Raw genomic sequence first — 27,385 nt, 5'->3', positions numbered from 1 at the left:
CCCCGTAAATTATCTACCCACTGTGTTCTAGGGGACAATCCTCAAAAAAATCTCCCAACAGTGAAAACCAGCACTTTTAGAGAGAGGTTTTCTGTAACCTCCCTAAACCCTTGGTGACCTATCAGGAGTCACTGAAGGCCAAAACGAGGGTACACCTCAGACCCAGTGTGATTCAAGGAGAAAATTTACAACCTCCAGAGTTGTAGCTTTTTCGTTGTTGTGTGTTTTGTTTTTGTTTTTTTTTTTTCAAACTAAACCCCCTTAGCACACCCTCCCAAATAAAATTTAGAGGTATAGATTTATGTTTTGTTTTGCTTGGGACCAGAAACTACATTTAGGTGTTTCAAAGTGGGACTGCTTTGGTTTCTACCTCACTTACCCCCACCCCAAAGCTTATTCCTTTCTTCCTGAAAGGTGACCCTGAACCCCACTTCACAGCCTGATGGGACAACAGCTCCCAGACACTAATCCCGAGGGGTATACCCGCAGAATTTCTCCATCTCTGGATTTCTTCAGAATTTTTTTTTTACCACAGTGTACGAAATATTTTGGCAGTTTCCCATGTAGTCTGAGCAGTGAGCCAAAGGAGATTTCTATCATTCTGGAAGAGAGGCCCACTGCAGTCCTCACCATAGCCACCAGTCCCCACAGGTCCTGGTCCCCCACCCTCTGCTCCAAGCCCACAGGTCGGGACCCTTCCCATTTTAGGACCTGTGCACTTCCTGTCCCTCAACCTAGATTGGCCTCCACCCTAATTTCTGCACTTTCTTCAGGTTCTTTTTGATCACATATTTCCTCCTCAGAGAAGCCTTTCTTAACTTGTGTGCCTGAAATAGTGGCACATATGTTTGTTCAAAGCCTTTATCCCTAGAATTACATTATATATTTGCTAGCATCTGTCTCCCCACTAGACTACAATCTCCCAAAGGACCAGGACCTTTCCATCTTGTTCGTTAAGTATCTCTAGCACCTAGAGACAGTGCTTTGCCCTTGCTTGAGGTTCAGCAGATAGATATTCAGTGAGCAAATAGTTAAACTTCAGAAAGAACACTGAAAAGTAAAAAAAATATCATCTATAGTCCTACCGTCCAAATACCACAACTGTTAGTATTTTGATGCTTTTTCATTTCAAATGTAATTAACCTTGGGAGGGGGCACCTATCACTAGACATCCTATTAGACCTAGGGGCACAGTCCTCAAAATGTATATATGTCCAAATTCCTAACATTTGACATAATTTTACTAGATTTCCTAATCCTGCTATCCCTGATTAAATTCTTGTTTCTTTTCTTTCTTTTCCCCTGAGAAGTCCTGGCCTGATGCAAAACGTTCACATCATATTACTTATTATCTTTGCTAACTTGATTGCTGAAAAATGGCTCTTCCTTTCATTTGCATTTCTATGACTTCTTGTGAAGCTGATAATTTCTCTATGTTTGATCACTAATTGCATGTTCTCTTTCATCAATCATTCAAGTCCTTTGGCTCACTCTTAGGGTGTCCGCTATATGAGCTCTTTAAATAATAAAGATGTTTACCAAAATGGCATGTTATGAAAAGAAAACAGATTAAAAACTGGCGGCCCACACTGGCAAATTTTTCTCCACTTCTTGTGGAAAACAGCTGTAGATTCATTTTCTGATATTTAGCTTGGGTTGCCACACTTTGCACCTGGAGTAATTTTAAAACCATTCAGGAAAGCTAACCAATAAAAAGCTACAGTAAACTCTCTCCTGACTAATGAAAATAAATGCATGAATCAGAGTTTCCATTTCCTGCTGGAGTAAAAGTATATCTATTGTCTGGAGATAGTAAAACAGTTTTGGTTTTGCTGCTATTGCCAGGCCGCGGAGTTAAATTCAAAGGCACAAAGATAACTTTGTGAAGCAGCACAGTGAAGCACCCAATTTCCTCTTTTCCCCGAGTTAGGTCATTATTTGCCTAAATTCACTAGCTTCATTAATGTGCTTCATGCCACAGGCCACTTCTGACAAATCTTGAGATAGCCCAGAAATCAGATGGAATCAAGTAGCACATTCTGGGGCTGCTTTAGGTGGAAGAAATAGGATTTTTTTATAGTGAAAGGATCCATCAATATGCCAGAAAGATACGATTGTTTTCCTACCTCTTTCTCGATATATTATGATGATGACAACTGATGTCTAAATCCTTTAAATGCCAATGAAATATACATTTTAGGTAATGCATTTGCTAGGAAAACATAAAAACTCGTGTGACAGGGATTTCCATTTTGGTACCTATGAGAGCAGATTTTGCCCGGATACTTGCACATTGGTGTGTCGACTAGACACTGTTTGGATGGGCAGACATCATAACAAGTAGGAAAATTATTTCCCGGTCCTAAAAATTCAGGGTTTCCTGTGAAGTAAATGCAGCTTGGGTTACAAGAAGCATTTGGGTTAAACCAGAAGAGCTGGGGGCATCTGGAAAACTTAAGGTCCATCTGTCAAGTTTCGGGGCACCTAGACGTGGTTCTGAGGCTTGAAACCTTGAGGCCTGGGAAACGAGGCTGAATGCGCACGCATCCGAGCTCGGGGCCTTATCAACTGAGCCGATGAGAAATTTCCTTATAACGATTCTCACCCAGAACTGGAATAAAGGGCTCAGTGTGAAGTTGGGATAGAGCAACTTCTTGGTTTAATACTTTACAGATTTTTGGAACCAAATGCACCCTGAAGTGAAAAGCTGCCCTTTTTTTTTGCTGACCTTGTTGGACGGCTAATACTGTTTCTGGGAAATAAGAGAAACAAGCAGCTCATTGTTGGCAGGAGCTGAGAGAGACACAAGAAAGGCGAGAGACGCGTCTGCAGCCCTTTTTTCCTCTTCTTTGTATTGTGACTGAGTCGAGGCTGGACCGTGGCTTGGTTTTTCTTTCTACCTCTGTGGACATGTGTTTCGCATCAGACAGGGCTGTGTGACACCTGACATTGGCCCGTTCGCATGAGTTAAACCATGTATGGCCCATAAACAGAGGAAAAGACCCGCAGCTGCACCCAGACACTCACGACGCTGAAGTAGTTTTGAAGCTTGCTGTGGCTGGGCCCACACATATGTCAGAAACGATTTACACCTGTATGTTTTGGCTCCTTTCGATTGGATATCATTACTTTCCAAAGCCGCTATGGCCGGAAGGTCTAGTATTGCCTGATGGCAGTACCTTTTCTTGTTTAAAACCGTCCTGAATTATGGAAATGTAACTTTTCAAAGTTACCTGATTTTTGTCTTTTCCTTTTTTTAAGGACTGAAGAAGAACGCCCTATACCATATTCTGTAAAACAAGACCACACAAATAGGGTGCCATCATAATATGTGATTCATGTTGAGTTCATCATTTTATATAAATAAGTTAATTAAATTAGTCTGCATTTGACTTTTTCATGAACTGGGGAGAAAGAAACACTTCTTATCCTTGTCACCAAATTTAACTCAGTAAATAGTTTTGATTGTTGAGGGTGGGCAGGAAGGACAGGCCAGTAGTTAGTGATCCGTGCAGCAGACAGCAGCCAGGACTTTTTTAACCTATTCCCTGGGCTTCTAGGTTGGTCACAGTCTATGTCTGCGATTGTGCCGAGTCATTGAACCTTCCAAGTCCCTTCATCTCTGAAATGCGTGAATTGGCCTAAAGCATTAGTTTTAAATTGTTTCCCAAGATCCCGTGACAGGGTTTCAGGGGACGATGAGCAAAAGCAAAGCTTAGTCAGTATCCAGTGTCCAAAAGCTGTGTCTGTTCAACAGATTTAAAAAATTTGTTTAATAGTTTGACGTAAGAGTTAGACCCAGAGGATTTAGAGAAGACAATCAAAGGGGCTGCCCTGTAAGTGCTCACATGCCCAGCAGCATGAGCACAGGCCCTGGGCCCACTGTGAATCCCTGCACATATGTGGGGTTGCCTCTGCTTCATGCCACATATTGGGGTCTGGAGAAAGAGCCTCCTGCTGAGGATAAGCTTGAGTACCTGGGTCTAAATGTCCCTTTCGGCCTGACCATTTATGGTGATGGCACGAAGTAGGGTAAATACACGACCCATCTATAATGAGTGTGGTGAGGATAGTGGGTTGGTAAGCCACTGATGATAAAACAGCAAAATGAAATGGGTGCTGAGCAGGGCCTATACTCTAGAAGTAAAGAGAAAGCAGCAACAAAAATATTCCTTAAATATTCACTTATAAAATGATGGGAGTAATGGTTACAATGAATTCCTCAAGAGAAAGAGAATTGTGTCTGTGTGTTTGGGGGGAAGGGATTTCCAGTTCGTTCTGGAACGTCTGTGGTGATCATCTTTCTATAAATGAAGCTGATATTTTACTACCGATTTCTGACCCATCAACCCTGACGCTTAGTTCAGGTAGAAATGTGTTTGGTGCCTCCTGAGTGCACCAGCAACTTGGATTTGAAATGCACTAAACTACTTTTGTTCTTTGCTTTAAGGGAGATCCATGTCACAGTGATTGGTTCTGAGGGGCAAGGGAGACTTAGCCTCTTCCCAGGTCTTATTTATGGAGAGCACGAATCCAGCCCTCAGGAAGATGCTAGTTCACTGTTTCTTAAAAGAGCTTTTCTTCACTGGGTGTGGCTTAACCGGTAGTCCAACAAGAGAGATTTCCTGACGTACAGACAGCTAAGTGCATGTTTATGAGAGATGCAGTGCAATGTCATAAATCGGGCTCGATTTCCTTAAAAAGTCACAGAATAAGTGGAGGAGTAATATTCCCTCTCTGATTATCAAGTAACGTGGGTACAAAAAGGACAACCCATGGAGGACACACTGACAGCTAATCTGGACAGCCTGACCGTGGTTCCTTATAGCCAATGGTTTTTACGTACTGGTGCTGGTTCCCTTTGTCGGGGACACATTAGGGTGGAAACAGGAGAGCTGGGTTCTACTGCGGCGGTGGGCAGTCACAGGCCTGGAGTGAACAATCAACCCATTTTCTTTGGTCTCTCCCAGATACAGCCTGGGAAGTGCTATGTCCCAGGAAACCCATCAGTCCTCTGTGACAGACCTCAGTGTCAGCATCTGTAGAGTGGGCCAGAGAATGAAGCGCTCCCTAAGTTTTAGTTCTCACAGTTTAAGATTCAGGAGCTCTTACGTGCCCCTCTCATGGGGTTTCTGAAAGGGGTTTTTGAAGCAACTTATATAAACTTATTAGCCCAAACATCAAACTGAATTAAACATTGCTCCATCTGGGAGGAGGAAGTTTCCCAGATGCCAAATCAAGTGTACCACCCAAGATGCATATTTGAATATTGCATATTCCCCTATTTTGAAACAGGTGTGTATTTGAATGTTTCATATTCACCTATTCTGAGGAAATTGCAACCAGGTTTTCAAAGCAATAAGTCAGCCTCTTCCTCTTCACGCTGTCAAGGGATGATATTAGAAGGATTGCTTGGAAGACTCCATGTTGTTTTATCATAGAAGCAAGTAAAAAACTAAATGATAGGTTATTCTGAATATATGGAACTAAAGTTAATTTTAGCAACGTGCTGCTCACCACTTGTGAAAACTGATGTATGGGTAAAACCATTTTTGAAATTTTCCGGTTGACTCAACATTTGCTCATGGAGAATTTCAGCAGATAGTCTGTCAGTCTTTTATAACGCTTGCTTTCCCTGTGTTTTGTTTTGCTCTTTCTGTTCCTTTGTATCTTGAATGCAGTCCTAATTCTAAACTCATGAAACCCCTTTGTTCAACATCCACAGGCTGCCATGTTCCCTTTTCTGGCTCCACGTCCTAAGCAGTTGCTTAGTTGACTTTTTTTCTTTCCCCCTTCTTTCGCCTCCCCCGCCCTTTGTTTCAAGCCATTGTTTCTCAGTCTAGTTGTGTAGGACAGCTCCCTGATCCATGCTTGGCATTAAGAGCGTTATGCTGGTATTAAGAGCCTTGTGCTCCCCCTTTCGCCCCCCCGCAGAGGCAGTCAGTCGCTGGTCCCCGGCTGGCAGCTCACAGCATCTCACGCTGGCTGCCGGCCACTCATGCTGGCCACCGGCCGCTCCTGGCAGCTCTAGGTAGCGGAGGGCAGGCAGCACAGCAGCCCTGTGGCAGCACACATCGCGGCAGCCCAGCTCCAGGGAGAGTCGTTGTTCACAATCATAGCTGTAGAGGGCGCAGCTCACCCGCCCATGTGGGAATCGAACCGGCGACTTTGGCCTTAGAAACTCTGCGCTCCAACCACCTGAGCACTGGGTCGGCCGCTTAGTTGACTTTAGAGAGTTTAGCACATAGTAGGAGCTTAATAAATATTAATTCATTTTCAATGCAGTTCCTAATTCAGTACTGCTAAGACATCTGCTAAGTTGCAGTGAACCAGTATTTCCCAGTATTCCTGCTCAGAAGAACATTAGTCTTCCAAGTCTTCCAAGTGCTGCATTTTATATCTTCCTCTTGGACCATCTCAGTTGTTTGTTAGCACATTAAAGCCTTTGAGAAGTCCTGCATTTAAGTAAGCTCTTTTGACTTTGTTTAAACATTTCCTAATCTTAAGTGACCAAGGATCACTCCTGGAAGCAGCTGTTATTATTATTTTTTTTAATTTTAGCTTAGTATCTATTTACTCCCATAGAATACACTCTAGATCATGTTTTCTTTTTAATATTTATCCATTTTTATATACCCTATAAAGCTAATTAATAGTGAATATTGAAGAGAGAGTGCCTAGTACAGTTCCTGATATTTGTTGAAGGCATGGTAACAACGCACTCACGCACGCGCGCGCGTACACACACACACACACACACGTTTAAGAACAGTTTTAGATTTACAGAAAAATTGAGAAGATACAGGTTCCACGTATCCTCTCATCCAATTTCCCATATTATTAACATCTTACATTAGTATGCTGCATTTGTTATTGAGGTGTAATTGACATATAACTAATTAGTCTCAGGTGTACAACATAATAACTCAATGTTTGTATATATTGTGAAAGGATCACCACAACGAATCTTGTTAACATCCATCACCACACATAGTTATAAATATTTTTCCCTGTGTTGAGAACTTTTAGGATAATCTATTCTCTTAGCAACTGTCAAATAAGCAATACAGTATTATCAACTATAGTCTCCATGCTATACATTACATCCCCATGACTTATTTATTTTATAACTGGAAGTTTGTACTTTTTGACTGCCTTCCTTTACCCCTTCCCCATCTCTGGCAACCACCAATCAGTTTGTTCTCTGTATCTATGAGCTTGTGGGATTTTTTTTTTTTTTTTAAGATTCCATATAGGTATAAGTGAAGTCATTAAGTTTCTTTCTCTATGTGACTTATTTCACTTAACATAATGCCCTCAAGGTCCATTCATGTTGTTACAAATGGCAGGATTTTATTCCTTTTAGGGCTGAATGATATTCCAAAATGTATATGTGTACATTATGTGTGTGTATGTTTATATATCTCACATTTTTTGATACATTTTTTAAACTTTTTTTTATTGGGGAATATTGGGGAACAGTGTGTTTTCCCAGGACCCATCAGCTCCAAGTCAAGTTGCTGTTTTCAATCTAGTAGTTGTGGAGGGCGCTGCTCACTGGCCCATGTGAGAATCGAATCAGCGACCTTGGTATCATGAGCACTGTGCTCTAACCACCTGAGCCAGGCAGCAACCCCTGATACATTATTTTTCACTAAAATCTAGTTTATTCAGATTTCCTTAGTTTTAACCTGATGTCTTTTTCTGTTCCAGGGTCTCTTACAGAACACTACATTACCTTTACCTGCCATGTTTCCTTGAGCTGTTCTTGGCTCTGACAGTTTCTTAGACTTTGTGATGGCCTTGATAGTTTTGAGGAGCACTGCTTAAGAATTTTGTAGGATTTCCTTCTGTTGGACTTTGTTAGATGTTTGTCTCCAGTTAGACTGGGATAATGGGTTTTTGGGAGGAAGACCACAGAGGTAAAGTGTCATTTTCATCATATCTTATCAAGGGTCATGCTGTCACCATGACTTATTACCATTGATATTGACCTTGATCATCTGCCTGATATATAAGATTTCTCTTCTGTAAAGTTACTACTCCTCACCCATTCAACACTGTACTTTTAAGGAGGAGGTCACTATGTACAATACACACTTAAGGAATGGGAGTTTGACTCCCACTCCTTGAAGACAGTGTACCTAGATTAAATTATTTGAAATTGTTCTATACAGGAGATTCTTCTCCCACCATTTATTCAATCACGTGTTTATATGAGTATGGACTCATGAATATTATATTTTTACTAAACTAATGAACCATAGTCCACAGCGTGTGAAAATTTCTCCATTATTGACAGAAGTAGAGTTGGGAATGGGTGCTGTGAGTGAAAAAAGGCATGGAGTGCTTGGGGAGGCCTTACTCACACACTGGAATGGAATTGCACCTCTGATATGTTGACAAAAACCACGAATTTTTAAAAGTTCAACTCACAGTGCCAAGTGTAGAGATTATCTCAGCTGAGAAATTTGTTGTCAAAAGGAGAAAGGAGGCTGAGAATGCGATGAAAAACGTGTAACTAGCTACAGGTGTTCCTCTTTGCCCTCCCCACACTCATGTGTGAATTGGGGAGAAGGACTTGAAGAGAATAAAGTAATTTTTGTCTTTCTAGGGCTTAGGTGTGGCTTCTAGCCATTGGCACAATGGTGTCCTTTCCATAATCTACTCAGAGCCAGCCCCATGCAGGCCGGGAATGGATTTTGTAGTTGAGCTTAACTTTATGATCATTTTCTTCGCTTGTCTGTGTGTGTGGGTGTACATGTGTGTACGTGCTTGTGTGAGTGCATGTGTGCATGCTGAGGCTACAGAAAAGCAAGCCACTGAACCTCTCTGTGGGGACAGAGTCCCAGAGAGCAGTTTCCAGGCTCTCGGACTCACATGGAAAGGTGCTGGCTTGGTTATTAGATCACCAGCAACTGTAATCAGGTGGCCATCTGTTGTGGCTGGGTGGCCGTCAGCTGTTACCGGTTAGCCATTAGCCACTGATATAACTACCTTGGCTATGCTAGGGCGTTGGTTTGTTGGCAGAGAAGCGGATTGCGGATTGCGCATCATGTGGAACCTGCTTCCTGTATTTCCAACCCAGCCACCAGCGAGAATATAGTGGTATGAACCCCCTATCCATGGCTCCACTGGTGTTCCTTTTCGGCCTCACCATATCCTGCATTCTGGTCTCTGGACCAGAGACCCTGCATGACACATGGCGCAATGAGCAGGGTGCTCCCGGTCAGGTAATGGAGTCGTCTGCCCGTTACCTGGGAAGGAGGACATGTGGCCCCCACACAGTGTGTGGTGCCCGGTGGCCACTGTTCTTAGGAGTTGGACCCCTATGGAGGTCTGGGAAGACATGGACGGTTCTCTAACCAGCATGGAAGGAGCCGTGCAGCTGCCAGAAAGCTGGACCCCCGTGGAGGGGTGGGAAGACGTGGATGGTTCTCTGGCCAGCATAGGCTGGAGAAAGCGAAGGTCGTTGTGGCTGTGTGGGCTGGGCAGTGCTTGCTGAGGCAGCCCAGATGCAGGACTTGTGGTCCCAGGAGGAAACGCTTGCTGAGTCCTCAGTGGAGGATGTGGGTGAGGTCAAGGTTGTCCCTCACCCCCAGGTTGGGGAGGACTTAGAGACCTCGCTCTGCGGAGAGGGCACACATTGTGAGGCCAACGTACAGGTCTGGCACAGGTCTGGCGAATCATTGTGGACTGTGGGGAATTGAGTAAGGTGATGCCACCTGTGTAGGCTGCAGTGCCTTCCATCCCTGATTTGATGGATCGCTTGGCTTGGCTGTTTGCTTGGGAACATACCACCATGTAGTGGAACTGGCGGATGTTTGCTTCCTGTGTCTCAGCCAGCCACACAGCGAGACTGTGGTGCAGGAAGACCTCTTGGGGTGCAGGTGGATACTTACTTCCTGTGTCTCAACCAGCCGCGGTGGAGAATACATGAGAACCTTGGCTGTGCCCAGGAAACCTGCCGGTACCCAGAATATGCCCAGGATATTGCATCCACCTCCAGGTTCCTTGCATAGGGCCCCTCATGGAAGACGCTTGTCCTGTAGATTGTGAGGTGAGACCCTGAGGGGTGGAGTGCGGAGACAGAGTCCCAGAGAACAGTTTCCAGGCTCTTGGCCTCATGTGGAAGGGTGCTGGCTCTGTTATTAGATGGCCATTAGCTGTAATCAGATGGCCATCCGCTGTGGCTGGGTGGCTATCAGCTGTTACCAGTTAGCCATTGGCCACTAATATAACTACTGTGGCTGTGCTAGGGAGTTGGTTGGTTGGCAGAGAAGCGGACGGCAGATTGCGGCCAGCAAGTGGGGCTAGCAAGCATGGATGGCTGATGGCAGATAGCATGAATCCTACTTCCTGTGTCTCGCCCGGCTGCCAGCAAGACTGGGTTGCAGGAAGCCCCTCTGTTGGGGTACTGGCGGATGTTTGCTTTTGTGTCTCGACCAGCCGCCATCGAGAATATAGTGGTATGACTCCCCTATCTGTGGCTCCTTTGTTGTTCCAGTTTGGCCTCACCATGTCCTGCGTTCTTGTGCAGGGAGCGGGAGCTGAGACCCTGCATGACACTCTCCAAGGCCAAAAAGACATTTGTCAAACATTGCAGGAGGTGCGCTGGGCTACTCTGATACCCTGACCCCCCTCATCACCAGCAGCTCCTAGCTTGGAGAAGCTGCCAAAGCACTTTCGATGCATGAGCTGCTGCTCTCCATTCCCTGGTGCTGCAAAAGGCAAACATTCAGGAGTGAAACCTTTACCTTTTCCACGTTTGCGTCTTCTGTAGCAGATGATGTGCGGGCTGAGAACTGAGTCCACGGCCCTTCCTGGCCTTGAGCCTACTCTTGGGCCTTTCGGGTGAAGTGACCGAGTGAGTGAGTTTGCTGGAAGAGGTCAGAGGGTGCATGGTCCCGTGCAGCATTAACCCGAGGGTCATGTCCAGCATTGTCACAGCCCCCACCCTGCCACACCCCATTCCCATGCTGACCGTTGGCTTCACCAAGGACGCAGTCATTGAATCACAACGGTGTCGGTATCTCAGATGCTATGGAGTTTTTTTTTCTCAGTGTTCTCTTTTATATTGAATAATAGCAATGTTTCTGGTCACATATTTGCAGAACATGGTTATATTAATTTCTAAGCACAGAACAGAAAGCCAGATATTGGAGGAAAAATGAAAGAAAATGGAAAAGGAGATGAAAACAATGAAAAGGATAAATGTGGATTTAAATTTAAATTCTGACTCTCTTGGAAGGAAAAAAATAAGTTGTCTCTGCTTTAGACTTGATGCATTCCTGCTTCAGTGGAGACATCTTCTGTTTGGGTTATTCCTTTGTGTAAGGACTGGCAGAAGTCTGGAACTGACGAGGTCTTTAGCCCTAATGAGGCATTAAGTGGTAATCTGCCTGTTAAGGTTTGGCCTCAGATACTGCATTTGGGATACTCTGCCCCCCCCCCTTTTTTTAACTGAGCTATTGTTATCTCCCTAAAGTGTTCTGCAACATTATCCCAAGTAGTGTTTTATTCATTGCAAATTGAGATGTTTTGCCTTCCCGTGCCCTCTTGTGGACCTCTTCACTGTTTATCTCTGTCTTGGGACGCCTCTGCCCCCGTTGACTCTGAGCAACTCACAAAAGTAGTGGGTTTTATGAACCTCAACCATCAGTGAAGTTCATGAGCTCCAGTCTCAGAGAAGTTTGATTAATAGTTCACAATGAAACGACTACAGGGAGCAGAGCGGCCGGTTGAATTATGGGCACCTAGATTGAGTGAGGACACCTGGTTTCTAGACCTCTGATCATTTTATGATCTTGACGAAATTCACTCTTTCTCTGAGTATTGGTTTCTTCATTTCCACAAGGAGTTGCACCAGATGGGCGCTAAGCTTTGATGATCTTGATTCTAAGTTTTATTGGTTGTGTTTCAAATAACTTTGAGGTTACCTCCTTTCACTCCACCAAGAAAATATTGAGTTTAATGCATACAAGACCATGTTTTATTTTATGTTTTTGACTTTTATATTTTGTTTATGTTTTACCTAAGACTAAATACGCATTGGCAAACTTCAAACAGTACGGAAGAGGAAAAGGAAGGTCTCCTCCCATCCCTGACATTCAGTTTCCTCTCCAGAGGCACCACTGTTACTAGTTTCTTGTGTTTCCTTCTAGGGAGATTTGCTGTGTATAATATGTCCCCCTTTCTAAATACAGATAGTAGTATGCTCATACAGTTTCCCCCAAAATAAGACCTAGCTGGACCATCAGCTCTAATTCATCTTTTGGAACAAAAATTAATATAAGGCCCGGTCTTATTTTAATATAAGACCTGTTATAATATAATATAATTATAGTATAATATAATTATAGTATAATATAATTATCATATCATATCATATCATAATGGGTCTAATATGATATAATACTGGTCTTATATTAATTTTTGCTCCAAAGGAAGCATTAGAGCTGATGGTCGGCTAGGTCTTATTTTTCAGGGAAACACGGTACATGTGGTTTTGTCCCTTGGATTTTTCCCCTCTGAGCAATGTTTTTTAGAGATTGTTCCATATAAGTACCTACAGAGCTCCCTCATTCTTCGCAATAGTTAATGTAGAGTTCCTCAGAGTGAATGGCTCAGCATGTCCCATTGGTAACATCATTTTTTGTCTCCTGCTATTATAGACTGTACTGCCGTGAATATCCTCATACAAACTTCTGTGTTTTTGTGTGTGCCTTACTTTGAAAACAAAGCCATTGCCTATGTTCCATTGTTTTTTAGTCCCTACGGTTAATGACTGGAGATGTTTAGTCTGAATGGTCAAATCTAAACTAAGTGGAAGAAAGCAATGTCTCCCCTATTGCTCCCTATGGACATCTCTGTAAGGGCTGGTGTTTAGAAGACTAGCAAGGGTGTGGTTTTGGAAGAGCTCTTCTCCAAGGCTTAAACTCCCCCAGATAAGTACGCAGACATCAGTAGAATCTGCCGAGAGTATCTGGTTGCTGTGTGGAGTTGAGTAACAGAGTCTGCTGTCAATAAACCTGGTGCAGGATTTTGTACACTGACATGGCAGTCTTCCCAAGTCACTGAAGATAGTGTTGCCACAAGTTATTTGTCACGTCAGTAAGGTACCAGACCTGAGTCAGTTTTTAAAATATTTCAAAGTATCGGAGTTATAATAATTAGTGTAGAGTCAATAACCTCCGAACTGCCCACAAAAAAATCTAACCTTTTCAAACCTCTTTTTCCTAACCTGAGGATTTCTGATATTGGAAGTACTCAATTTACACATTTCTCTTTTAGATGCAATTGGGCATCTTTTTGTCTATTGTATGTTATATCAGAAAAATAGGAGCATAATTTTTCACAAGGTTCAGAAACGACTATGCCTGGAAGTAATCACCATTTTTCCATCCACGCTTCCTCCCCTTGGCCTGAGAGAGGTCTAATGAATAAACTCTTCTGCGTATCTGGATTTTGTCTTGTCTGAATCTGTACTTAAGCGCACTTTTTCCCCGTGACACAGTGTCTGCACGATCTCTGACCTCCTGCTCAATCCTTCAAGTAGAGATTGTAATTATGCTCTAACAAGCTGTAGAAATGAAACAACTCATTTCAGATATTTTGGCATCAGTCACGACGTCTTGTTTTCTGTTCCCAAGCTGAGAGCATAAGAAAAACCCAGGTGGTTTCATTCAGTCATCACATCATTTACTGAGCCTTTCTCGGTGCCAGGGCTGGTGCCAGGAGGTGAGAATTCTTAGTGGTGGGCTTAATACAGGAAGGGAAACCTAAACTGTTTAGGCAGAATACTTCCAAGTATTCTGACCTTCCCTTTCGGTAGCTTGGGATTGAGCAGAGAACTGTCAATCTATCCAAACCCTCCCTGAACCCTTCCTGTTAGTTATCTGGAGAGCCTTTGGGCCCCAGGCCTGGTTCTGAAAACCTACTGTCTTAGTGGTACTTCCTTGCAATCGAAGGCAAACTGTGTTTTGAAGGTTGCTCTCAGTTTAAGCAGTTGTTCCTGTTCTTCAGTCTAAGGTGAGGCAGAGGGCAGCCAAGGACGGTTGAAAGAGCAGGGGGTCTCAGGAGGCCTCCACTTTGGCCATGGTTCTACCTGCCACTAAGCAGAGTACATCCCTTCACCTCTTTGGGTTTCAGTGTCTCTTCCATAAAATAAAGGGATAGACTAGATAATCTTCAAGGTCCCTTACAAAGCCTAACATTCTAGCATTCCACAGCCACACGGAACAGCCCACCTCATTTCTTCACACATTTCTTCCAACAGCCTGTTCGTTCCTGTGAGGGCAGGAGCTGTTTATCCGCCACAAGCCCAGGGCCTGGTACACAGTGGGAATGCAATAAAGATTTGAGTGAATGTATAAATGCATTTTTTTTTTTTTTTTTAAAGAATGTTTCTACCACCTCTTCCCTGAGCTGGAGGAAGTTCCTGCCATGGAATTGTTCGTTAAGGAAATAAATGGAAATAAATTCTTCTATAGAAAATCTTCATTATTGGTACTATCTTTGAAGTGTGTGTGTGAGTGTCGTCTACACATACATTTATTGCATAATCGATTAGGCTACTTTAAAATTCATTTAAGGAAATTGAGTTATAAAACACGTTTCCACACAATGTTCATAGCAAAGTAAAGATCTGAAATATTTGGGTTTTAAGTAAAATATGCCAATAATTTTATCTTTGAAGGTAGTGATACCAAATATAGTAAAAATTGAGATTTTTTTTCTCAGAAATGAAGAAAATATATACAATTATAGGTTGTTCCCTTTGGCTCTGCTCTAGGAACAAACAGAGTGAAAAACATGGTTTTCATTATTACATGATATTGCCAAGGCAGAAATTAAGCAAATTTGACGGATAAACTGTTTTGAGAAAGACTAGCACTTTTTAAAATGCATTTTTGTGTGAGAATACTAATTATAGAATTTATTAGAGGATTTTTCAATTCTTTTTTAAAGTGAAATACTATCTACTAAAATTTTAAATGTTGGTAAATGCAGATAAATGGAAAACCTTTAAAAAGTTGAAAACACTTTTAGTGCATTTATCCAATCTCAAGCATGGTTGACATTTTTAGTAATTTTTTTCTCACTAGTTTTTCTCTTTGCAAAAATGGAATCATTTTTTTCTCAATCAATTATTTGTTCCCGAGCTTACCTCATGTTTCTTTGGGGCACGCTTTTTTAACAGATCTTTAGCGGGGTGTATAGGTTTCTAATCAAGGTGCTGTGTTTTACATGATTCTTGTCAGTTCACTCATTCATCCCAAATATTACTGTGCATGCAGCATGTGTCAGTGATCGCATGCTTCCTTAGCTCTGCCACAAACGTACAGGTTGCCTGAGAGAGTGCACACACACCCAGGGGTCCTGGGGAAATGATCTCATATGTTGTGCTGACCTTTGTGGAATTTACTTTTGAACTCCACATTGCTCTGAAAGGCTTAAAATGTACCCTAGACACAGGGAAGGTGTGAAATAAGATTTGTAACAGGGCACCAACGCCGAGACTAAATGAGTCAGGAGTGGGGCCAGTATCTGAGTCTCCATGAATTGAACGTAGGTAATAATTACTTAAACAGTAATGATTAACAGGAAAGTACTTTGGAAGGAATCTCAGGAATCTATACTCCAAAGCACAATGCATTCTGAGGGTTTCTTTTTGATAAGGTGTTGTGGGCCCTTGTCGTTAATCGCCCGTGTGTTCTTCCCGCCTGTAGTGATGAGTCACCAACACCAGCAGCAGATGGCACCCAGCACCCTGAGCCCACAGAACCACCCCGCTCAGAACCCACCAGCAGGGCTCATGACTGTGCCTAATGCGCTGACCACTCAGCAGCAGCAGCAGCAGAAACTTCGGCTTCAGAGGATCCAGATGGAGAGAGAGAGGATTAGAATGCGCCAAGAGGAGCTCATGAGGCAGGTACGGTCTTCCGGGATCCCGGTGGGGGTTCGTGCTTTTTGGTGCCAAAGCTACTGGGTAGGTTGCTGCTGACCATCAGGGTCAATCTTTCTCTAAGAAGCATGAAAAGCCCCAAACCTCACGCGTAGAATCCACTTTCTTCTCCCATCATCTGCCTGCACTGCTGTCAGGGCCACCCTTACAGTACAAGGACTAGCTCCACTAGCATGGCTGCCTTTGGCTTCCACTGCGAGTCTTTAGAAGGAGAGGAAAAATATGTTCCAGTTATCTGTTGCTGTGTAACAAACTATCCCAACATTTAGTGGCTTAAAACAATAGCCATTTTATGTGACCACACCATTTTGTGGGTCAGGAATTTAGGCAGGGCTCAGCTGGACTGTTCTTCTGCTCTCTGTGGTATTGCCTGAGCTCACTTGTGGTATTTGGCTGGTGGGCAGGCTGGGCTGGAGGGTCCCAGATGGCTTAACTCAAGTGTGTGGCACCATGGTGAGGATTCCTGGAAGAATGGGCTTAGCGGGGACCAAAACCTGGAGCATCTACATACGGCATTTCTAGCATGACCATCTCAGAGGTAGTGGGGCATATTGCATAGCAGCCTGGTCTCCCTGAGAGAATGTTTTAAGAGACAGGGAATGGAAGCTGCCAGTGTCTTAGAAACTGTCACAGAGTCACGTCTGCCATATTCTCTTGGTCAGAGCAGTCACAGAGCACCCCACATTAGAGCAGGTAGCAGAGGGGATGTTCCGTGGAAGAAATGACAAATAATCTACAAACAACTTTGATCCGCCGTGGAGCATGAGAAAAATGGAAAACTGAGGGAGAATGAGAAAAGAAAATGGTTTGCATATGGACTCTGATAGAGTGGTCTGCACAGCTGCTGGGCATTGATCAGGCATCTTTGTGCCCTACTGCTTTCATTCATTTATTCAATCAGTCAGTCAACAGAGTGTCACTGTGTCCTCAGTGGGTCAGGCTCAGTATTATGCCTCAGAAACCAGAAACTGAGTAAAGAGAATCCCTGAAGGAACCCAAAGTTTTCTCCCTGCTTCGGGGGGTTGGTCTATGCAAGAGCAGAATTCTTTCTTCTGAGTTGCTAAACTAACGTAGCGCATGTTTTTGGGTCTCATAAATTTTGCTGGCTACATTTTGGGGAGGAAAACTTCAGTTTATTGTTCTGATTCTTGGGACTTTGCTTTATGACTCACATGAAGCAAGATGCATGGGTAGCTTCCTTCCACTAGTTTTTAAGGAAGTAAGTTAATTTTAACTGTTCCAGAGAGTTTTCCTACAGGGGGCAGGGGGTATAAGGGTAAACACTGATGATACTTTAAAAATATATACATTGACTTCTATAAATGAATAATGTGTTTCTCATTAAATAAATTCTAAGATATAAAGTATCTATGCTGTGTGAAGCTTAAAAATCATGGTGAATTAAAATAATCCCTTAGATGTAGTCTTTGAAAATGAGAGGAATGAATGTAAATTGTGCTTTGTTATTCACTTGAACTATCCTCTAAATTTGAGGGATACAACTTTACAATATAACTATAGTTGTGCCTTTTACCCTGAGGATTTATGTCTGAACTCTCATGGTTATTTCAGGGTAACAGTTGTTTATACTGTTTTTAGATAAACAGTATCATATTTCTCAGCAGGAAATTATTGTATTATTGTTTTCTGTCTTTGGATAATAATTCCATTTGGAATAATTTTCTATTTGATAATATAAAGTAAACGAAACAATATAGTAGCATTTATAAGTTTTCTCTTAGTTTTATATTTAAATGAACTTTAGCGAGTTTTTTTCTTGTACTAAGCCATGACCATTCTGCAGACAGGAATGGTCCTCTCAGTTTCCACCTCTTTCTGTGTTTCTTTCTCTTGCCCCACCTCCTTCTTTCCCACAGAAAGTATTTCTGAAAACGGGTGGGGAAAAGTGCCCCAAATTGTTTCCTCTGTTCCAACCATAGGTGCCTTTGAACTAGAATGTAGTATTGATGGTTCATATTACAGAAATGCCAAACAAGTTCCCTAAATGCTGATCCTCTAGTTCCCTAGAGGCTGTGGAATTGGGTGCATTTTGCTGCCTCATGGTATGTAATTCCACTGTGTAGGACAATGGGGAGAAAAGCTGTCCAAATTTGTTCACAGTGGCTCACATAGTTTAGCTTTGACTGTGTGTGTGTGTGTGTGTGTGTGTGTGTGTGTGTGTGTGTGTGTGTACACTTAGGAAGAGGATAAGCAGATGAAATAGATGGTGGATATCATGTTATTCTTTTTATGGAATATAGGAAAAAGGTCTAAAAAGACTTTTTAATTGTGGAAGATTTTGTTCCCCATCCAGAAGCAGCCTGCTCTTCGGTATCAAAAATATTATTTAAGTCCATACAACAACCGGTGTTGGAGTATTCTATGATAGTTTTCTGGGGCATTTGCCAAGATGCCTGATTGGTCAGGTGTGGATTATGTCTGTCATCTTGTTTCTTTTGGTGAATTTCTGCCTCACCGTTTGCACTTAAGTCAGGGCAGGGGCAGGGAAATGGATTGGCAGTAAAAGTGATATTTGACTCACCTGTTAGCTACTCTCCAGCATCTGGTAGAAATGTATAGGGATGGAGGCAATTGATGGTCCTGGTGAGGTCTGAAGATTGTCTATAAACTTCTGTATGTTCATTCTGACCCTCTCCCATGTCCTCGGTTGTCAACAACTGTCTGAATATCCTCGGCTCACTGGGCAGTAATTCCCGTGGCTCTCCTCTTGCCTGCAGGAGGGCCCCAGGTGTATAGCCTGTCTTCACAGGGTCCTCGCCCTGCAGGCAGGCCTCCACCTACCTGCAGTGTTATCAAGGGAGAATTTCCAGGAGAGCGGCCCCATCCTATGTTTATGCTCTATCTCTGTAGTAGGAAGGGAGGTGAGTAAATTTAGTAAGTTGATGAATTTATCCCCTAATTCTTGGGAAATCATCACTACTCTATATTTTTATCATTCTTAAATATATGATAAATGTGAAAGCTCCTTATAAATTATGTGCTACAGATATTCTGTTTCATTTCTCCTTCTTCTCCTCCTCTTTCTTTCTTCTTCCCTCTTCCATGCCACTAACCCTTCAGCTGGTACTGTGCCATGGAGAAAACCATTCCTCGGTCCTTGTTAAACAATCTGAAGTATACTTCATAATGCCAAGGCTCAAATGTTAACTCATTGCCACTGGAATCATGTCAGGATAGTAACAAAATGAATTTGAGGAAAGTCTGATTATAGGTCTAAAGTGAACCTCCATTATTTCATGATAGAAGAATGTTTTTTCATTCCTTCCTTTATCTCCTCATTCCTTTATTCACCCAATATGTATGTAGTGAAATGGAAGGTAACAAAAAGATAAATGGGACATGGCTGCCCTCAGATAACTTATATTTTAACAAAGGAGACAAAATGATTACATCGAATCCAAAATGCTGGCCAGACAGATGAATTCAAACCATTCCTGACTTCATGGGGTCCAGGCCGCTGCCATGTTTGACTTTCATTACTGGAGTGGGGGACCAGATACAGCAGAGCACAGAGTTCTATGAAAGGGAGAATAAGATGCTTCTTCTCCTCTTCTTCTCCCTCCTTCTCCTCCTCCATTTTCCTTCTCCTTCTCCTCCTCCTTCTTTCAGTGGCCCTTCAGACCAACAAGTTGTCTGAAGCTACAGAATTAGGATCAAAGATCCCATGAGGTTTAGTATCTCCCCCAATTAGGAATTTTCTGAAGCAGGAGATTTTCATTATAAATAGTTCCTACAGTATAGCGTTGGCTGCTGTAGAAACCGTTGAACTACTTGTATCTGATAATTGGTGAATTATCTCAGAATGTGGCAGGTGCTCCAAGTGGAGGGGTACCACAAGTGCGCGAGTGGGGTCCCAGCCAAGTCTGGAGTACACTGCCTTATTAAGAAAGTGGATCTTTCCCTGCTTTCAGCAGGCATCTGTCACAGACATTGTGGAGAGTGAACTTTCATGAAAGACCTTCTCCGTTGTCCATGATAATGAGAGTTATTTTTGCTAAGTTTCCCAAAAGGCTGTGAGGCAGCTTCGGGTTGATCAGAGAAATGGCAACCCTAAAAAACAAAGCAATCTCAGTTGAAGCTGTACTTCCTGATATCTTTATATTTTTAGGAAAGAAATTAGAATTCAGTTTGTAGAGGTTTTCTTTTTCTTTTTTAAAAAGTAGAGCAATAAGGTTTTTAACTTTTAAAAATATAATTTAAGGGTTATTTTTTTTGCCCTGATTGAGATAAAAGAAAGCATTATGCTAAGTGAAAGAAGCCAGACCCCAAAAAGCTACATACCGTATGATTCCATTTATATGACATTCTGGAAAAGGCAAAACTATAAGGACAGAGAACAGGTGAGTGGTTGCCAGGGTTGAGGTGAGCGAGGAGGGTCTGACTAAAAGGGACTGCGCTAGGGAATTTGGGGGTCATGGCACACACACTTCTATATCTTGGTTTCGGTGGCTGTTTCATAACGATGTATTTGTCAGAACTGTGTATAAATAAAAACAATAACGAAGACAAAACACATTCCTTATAGAAAATATTTAAGATACTCAAAAACCAAGGAAGAACATAATAATCACTCGTCTTCTTTTTAGCAGCTATGAAGATGATGATTTCTTTCCAGTCTTTTTCTGTATCTGCGTATATACTTCGTGTTTTAAGATAAAATTAGTAGCATATCAGACTACTCTTTCGTTATCTCTTCGTAATATATTGGGAAGTCATTTCTTTATTCTGTACTTTGGGAGTTGTGCTGTCAGTTTGGTTGGATCTGTCCTAAGCTGCCTGGAATCCTTCCTACAACAGGGCTAGACAGAAATTTTAAAATACCACGAGCCGCACATGCCCACAATGACTGTAGAATATTCTGCTGTTACAGCTTAACAGTCAACAGAGTATTTGCTCAATATCATAAAGGGCATGTTTGCAACTTTACCCAATGAAATGGAAAATTTTAGTAACTAGTGAGACATTGAGAAACAGGCTTCTCAGTCCCTGTTTACATATCTGAAAGAACAATTTCTTGATGTGAAAACAGACTCATGGCTTTATCTGAGGAGAGTGTTTCTTTTTGTGTGTATTATTCATTTAAATATGAAGCTGTGGGGGGGGGGGGTCTCTGCCTCTGAGATTTTAACCTCGAGGACTTCCCGTTAGCACTCAGGGCCTGGGAGACGCCTACTTGGAGACGCCTTCAAGCCCCTGTGTCCCTTCTCACGGGCTGCGTTGTTGAGAAACCGTTCATTGTTCCCAAGCACATGTCAGCACTGTTTTTACCCCCATCCTTTCCTTAATTGGGTCTCAGTGGTCAGGAGAACGAAGCTTGTCAAACAAAAATGCTGACTAAGCCTGGCCTCTGGTTGCCAGGCCAACAGGGACCTGGACAGAGGGTTTGGGCTTTGGCTGCAGAATTTTTTTGGCAGGTCTCACAGATTTCTTTTGGGCTTGAGAGCCACTCCTGGGTCCTGCTGGCCAGCTGGCCGGCGTCTCACAACCATTCCTGACCAAGTGCTCTGGGGAGGGACACGCCCGTCTGTTAGCAGCTCTGGTCTGGGGGAAGGTTCTGAGGTCTGTTTTTTGTCATGTGAATAATAGCTGTTTACAGAGGTTAAAAGTGTCATATCCTAGCAGATCCTGAAACATAAATGGTGGCTATTTCGTAAAGTCTTTTCTTCAGAACAGAAGCTATAATTTAACTTTTAGAAAAGGATTTCATAGAATTAGGTCTCAGGGTTGACTGCAACATGAGAGACTATGGTGAACCGATATATCAACCCCTCTCGAGCTGCCAGGCTTTTTAAGTTCATTCATTCACTGTTCAGCATGTGTTCCAGACACTAAATGCAGAGCTGTGAACAGACTGACTGTCCCTTCCCTCACAGAGCTTCCATTCTGGCTTCGTCAAATATTTTATTTGCCTGCAAGTCCCCGAAATAATCATTTTCTAAAATGTGCTGGTGTTCTCATGTTGTGGAGGAATAATGTCAATTCAAGTCTTTTTCAAAGGACCCCTTTGAAAATATTATAAACTGAACACATTTTAAATGGAGGTTCACCAAGTTTGCACAGAGGAAAGGCAGCTTCTCATTTCTGATCTTAATAAGATCACCAAGGTATGAAGAAATATTCCATTTGAAAATCCATTCAGCTATTTTTTTTAAGATACGTGTTTTTTTTTTTTTTTAATATAGATTTTATTGGGGAAGGGGAACAGGACTTTATTGGGGAACACTGTGTACTTCCAGGACTTTTTTTCCAAGTCAAGTTGTTGTCCTTTCAATCTTAGTTGTGGAGGGTGCCGTTCAGCTTCAAGTTGTTGTCCTGTCAGTGTTAGTTGTGGAGGGTGCAGCTCAGCTCCAGGTCCAGTTTCTAGTTGCAGGGGGCGCAGCCCACCATCCCTTGCGGGAGTCAAACCGGCAACCTTGTGGTTGAGAGGACGCGCTCCAACCAACTGAGCCATCCGGGAGGCAGCTCATCTCAAGGTGCCGTGTTCAATTTTAGTTGCAGGGGGCGCTGCCCACCATCCCTTGTGGGACTCGAGGAGTTGAACTGGCAACCTTGTGGTTGAGAGCCCACTGGCCCATGTGAGAATCGGACCGGCAGCCTTGGGAGTTAGGAGCACGGAGCTCCAACAGCCTGAGCCTGAGCTGGCCCGGACCCAGCTATTTTTTTTAAGTGAAGAGAGTGTCATGGAAAGTATGCTGTGACTATAGTACACTATCTAAATTATAATATTTTCCTTAATGTGGTTCTAAGGGACAGCAGAGATTATGGAATAACACAGCATTGTTATACACATCCTGGATTAAAAGAGCAGCAAACAGGCTGTGGATAATAATTACAGACTCAACCAATGTCTTCCCAAACGTGTTAGAGTTCCAACCGTTCTTTCATAGCGACAGTCTGGCATGGCAGCTGAGCATGTGTGATGAAGTATTTCAAAAAGGGAGGCTCCAGGAAATGTGACAATGAATTTCTAGAATCCTTTGGCACAGAGTTAAAAAGAAATTTACATCAGGATTTTTTTTTCCCCTATAAAGGAGGTAAATAATTCAGCTTTCTGCCTCTGAAGTTCCTCAGGGTTTTGGCAAAGAGAGAGAGCAGCTTCTCTGCACCAGAAGAACTATTTTAATGTTAGGATTTCAAAATATTGTCTTTATGTTATTTTTTTCATTTGTTTCTCCTCACCCCACCCTTTGTAATTAAAACAATTCAATCTTCCATTTTTGTAGAATCCCTGGCCACACACACTTGTATCAAGCAGGGCACCCTCAGAAGAGGTTATTGTCATTCGTTTTCCTTTGAAGTACATTCCAGCGAGGGCAGGAGCTGGCTAGTAGAGGCGCCCCCTCTGCCAAGGACTGATGGGGCTGCAGGATGCTTTCAACTGCTGTTTACTTTCTCACCTCCTCTGTTGATTTATTCCTTGGGCACGCTGCAGGCCAGTGGGGAGCTGGAAGGAAAGGAGCTTTGAGGTTTGCTTCCAGGGACACCTTCAACTTATAAATCAGCATTTTCATATCCCTCACCCCTCCAGCTATTTTACACGCCACCCTCTTCCCCAGCTGCTACGAGAGGGTGTTTTTTAATCCACATATAATTATTCATTTCAGGGAGCTAGATGGATGACCACGAGCTTCGCCACAAACTTCGAAAAAGATTCTCAAGCCCTCATTTTGCAGCAATCTTTCCATACTCAGCTTGGATCTAGAGAAAAAATAAGTTGTGGTGGAAGAGAGGAGGGGAGGGGTTACTAGGGGCAGCTTTCCAGATCTTTCTGAAACTGGCCTTTAAAACCTGGACTTATAACTTTGCTTGATGTGCTCTAAACTCCCAGGGTGCTAACTCCACCCATATATGTTGAAAAGGATCACAGAGTGCATGCCCTTCAATCTCTTTCCTAATTCAGGACAGTTAACTGTGTTCAGGAAAGTTAAACAGGTTAGTTTCATTAAATCCTCCTGTAAACTGTCTGAAGGAAGGAGGAGGGTTGGTATTTCCATTTCAGAGCTAGGAAAACAGGCCCAGAGAAATGAAGTAACGTGCCCAAGTCCCACAGCCCATAGGGGAAAGGGCTCAAAACGTGAAGTCTGCCAACCTCAACCCTCTGCTTTCCTCCCTCTGCCATACTGTCTGTGTGGTGGCTGTGAGAACAGACTCTGGAGCCAGATCTTGGGAAAGTTGCTTAATTTCTCAATGCCTCAGTTTCCTCATCTGTAAAATGGAAACAGTTGGACTGTCATGAAGATGTAATGAAATAGTGTATTGAAGTGCTTAGAACAGCGCTTCACATGTAGTAAGCGATATGCAAATATTAGCCAATATCTCTCACATGTAGTAAGCGATATGCAAATATTAGCCAATATGTCTGCCACCTAAAACATTTCCCACTATTGGTAGTTCATTCTATTGACTGCCTCACTTTGCCAGGTTCTTTTTAAAGATATTTTTAATCTTTATAATAGCCCAGCAAAATGAGTCAGATGAACAAACTATCAAGAAAGGTGAGGAATTTAGTCCAAGAGGGACCAGCTACGGAGCAGCTGAGCTGGGATTTGAACTCCAGTCTTTCTGATTCCAAGGCTACTTTTGTTCCTATGCCAAGTGCTGCACATATGTAATAGCATTCAACCTTTAACACCTGCTTGGGAATTCCGGGGGTCAGTAGCCCAGAGAGCTGAGAAGAGCCAGCTTCACTGTGAACGGACTAAATAGAAAACTCTTCATCATGTTGACCTCCAACCTGGGAAGAAGGGATTTTCCTTCTTTCGTGTGATAGTCCATTTATAGTTTGAGAGCCAAGGTGTGCCCCCAAGTCTCTCTTGTTAAACAGTCCCCTGCTTCTTCAAAGAACATTTCACCCAGACCCCGCCCATCCTGATTTTTCTCCTCTGGTCGCTTTTTGTAAAGACCTCAGCAAAGTGTAGAGCAGAGACCTGGATGGACGCAGCCTTACCTATGGAGGCTGACTTGCAGGTAGGAAGGTTGGTTGAACTATCTAGAGATATCCTGCTAGTTGAGATGGAGAGGAGGTTTGGAGCATGGTGTTATCGGGGGGATGGAACCCATAAGCTTGGCCCTTGTCCATCATAATTTGTTATAGTCTGCCCCCCTCCCCCCGCCCCAGATCTCCCCCTGTACACTCCTTCATGAGGTAGGGCACGGTCTGTGTGGCCCATTGCTGTATTCCTGCTTCTGAGAACAGTATCTGGCACCTGGTAGTCTCCATAGTATCTAAAAATAATTCAATAAATGAAGGAATTGTTGTGGGGTCTGAGGAAGTCAGTTGGCTTGGATTTTGAGCCGGGATACATGGTGATGGCACGAAGAGAAAGCTTGAAGTTAGTAGGAAGAGCTGCTTTGGGCCAGATGAGGAGTACTTTGGGAGATGTGGGTTTCAGACCCCAGCTGGATGTGTTTATTTAGGAGTTCAGGAAGAGGGGGAAGCTAGTGGCTTGCTGTGGTTATGATGGTCAGGGAAGGCATCCTGACAAAGGTGGTGGATGAGATCGGCTAGATGAAGAGGGACCCAAAGTACTAAGGAGTCTAGGATGCTGAAGACTTGTTTGGGAGGGTAGGGTGGGTGGGGGTAGAGCGGACACTGGGATGGGATCTGTGAAGAGACCCATTGGACTAGAGTGGAAGTGGGAGATGAGAGACAGACCAGTGGTCTTGGATGGTCCTCCAGCTTAGCATTTGTTGTCCTGCAGCAACTAGAGAGAGCTGGGGACAGAGCACAGGGTTAGGGCAGCTGCACTGTCAGCTTTCTGAGTCCTGTCTTAGACCAGACTTGGCCAACTGTCTCCATTTCCACATCAATTCACTTAGTCCAGTGCCTTCATCTTCTATCTTTGCTTCAGCTGTTTTAGTTCCAACAGTCTTGCCTGCTTCTTGGTCAACTTCAAGGTGTTTGTCTTTCATTTCTGCCCATTGTAAGGGCAGTGGGTGTCATGTAGCAGCCAAAATTTAATTTTATACCAAATTTAGTTTTGTGGTGTTTTTTTTTTTTTAATTCTCTCGTTTGGGTAGGAATATGTTAGTGAGATTTGTTCTTTTCTTTCTAAACCTTGGATTTTGTGCTCCTTTTTTTCTCTCCTTGAATTCATGAGCAGAAATAGGAAAATGGTTTCATTCAAAGAAAAGGCTAGACTTTAAAAAATTCTAAAGATGGAATATATATTATAACATATAATTATGAGAAATGAAACTTCTCACCATTCTCCATTTATATTCAAAACTAGTTTTATGTTATACAAGAAGGTTTATGAACCTCTTCTTATTTAAAAAAAAATATTTTCTTAGCCTTGCTGACTCATCATGAAGAATTTCACACTGTAGTTTAATCCTTTGCAAGGTCAAAGTTGACAGGAACAGGTGTCAAACCCTCAAAATGGGTTAGTCCCAGGCAATAGGGTGAGTTTTAAGATTGCTTATTTTTGTTTCCGCTTTTGTTTTTGGAATACAGAACATGCGATAAAAAGAGTAATAATAATAATATTTAATTAACATTTGTAAAGTGTTCTAAGTACCTTGTATGTTTCACCTCATCTTGTCATCACATCAGCCCTATTGGTTAGAAGCTGTTAGCCTCACTTTACAAATGAGGAACACAGAGGTAAATAACTGGCTGGCAGATGGCAGGACCATGGTTCCGATCCAAGCATCTGGCCGTGGAATCCCTGCTCCTGACCACTGTGCCCTCCTGCTCATCCTCTGTGTTAGGAGCAGGCAAGGGTTCAGTGGGACCCTTACAGGAGGATGGAGGTTGCACCTGGCTAGTTGGGATTATAGTAGTATACGCTGCTATTTCATTCATATTTATGGTTGGAGATGAGAAAAGAATGTTCCTAGTTTACGTTTTCTTTTAGTACTAATCATAATTTAAAATATTTCCATTTGAATTCCAGTAATGTTTTTCATTTATTCATTGAACAAATATTTATCGAGCACCTACTACGTGCCTAGCTGCTATAGGCAGTGGGGACATAGGACTGAACGCGACAAATAAGATTCCTTCCCTCATGGAGCTTACATTCCAATGGAAAAAACAACAAATACATAAGTTGCTATGAAGACAATTTAATGCGATCTTTAAAGAGATGTCATTTGTAGGAAACAGACATTAAGTGAGGGAGTGAACTTTGGGAAGATCTGGGAGCATGTTACAAGCAGAGGGAACAGTTGGTGCAGATGTGGGAAGTGGGAGGAGCCGTGGGAAGGGGGTGAGTGAGGGGAGCGTGTCAGAGACAGGAGGCGAAGTGGCCAGGGCGGTCATGCAGGGTTGGGGCCGCCATGTAGGTAGGTTTACAACAGGGGGCCAACTGCTGCTGCAAACCGCCCGTTGGCTGCTGAGTGGAATGACTTGTGACCCAAGAAAAATCTTGGAGTAACCTTGGAGAAAGTGTT

At 42.9% G+C, this 27,385-nt stretch overlaps 1 protein-coding gene across 1 annotated transcript in view; it reads left to right on the top strand.

Moving 5' to 3' along the window:
* The window catches only part of WWTR1 (WW domain containing transcription regulator 1), a 130,733-nt gene that overhangs the window by 91,383 nt on the left and 11,965 nt on the right, over positions 1-27,385 (top strand). The window contains exon 4 of the mRNA XM_081064085.1: positions 15,732-15,934. Within this exon, the coding sequence (XP_080920211.1) occupies positions 15,732-15,934 (203 nt within the window). The remainder of the gene's footprint in view (positions 1-15,731; positions 15,935-27,385) is intronic.

This window comes from Rhinolophus hipposideros (genome assembly GCF_964194185.1).
Source record: "Rhinolophus hipposideros genome assembly, chromosome: 2".
Lineage (NCBI taxonomy): Eukaryota > Metazoa > Chordata > Mammalia > Chiroptera > Rhinolophidae > Rhinolophus > Rhinolophus hipposideros.
Note: the sequence above shows the minus strand (reverse complement) of the source record. Positions and strands in the feature narration are given on the sequence as shown.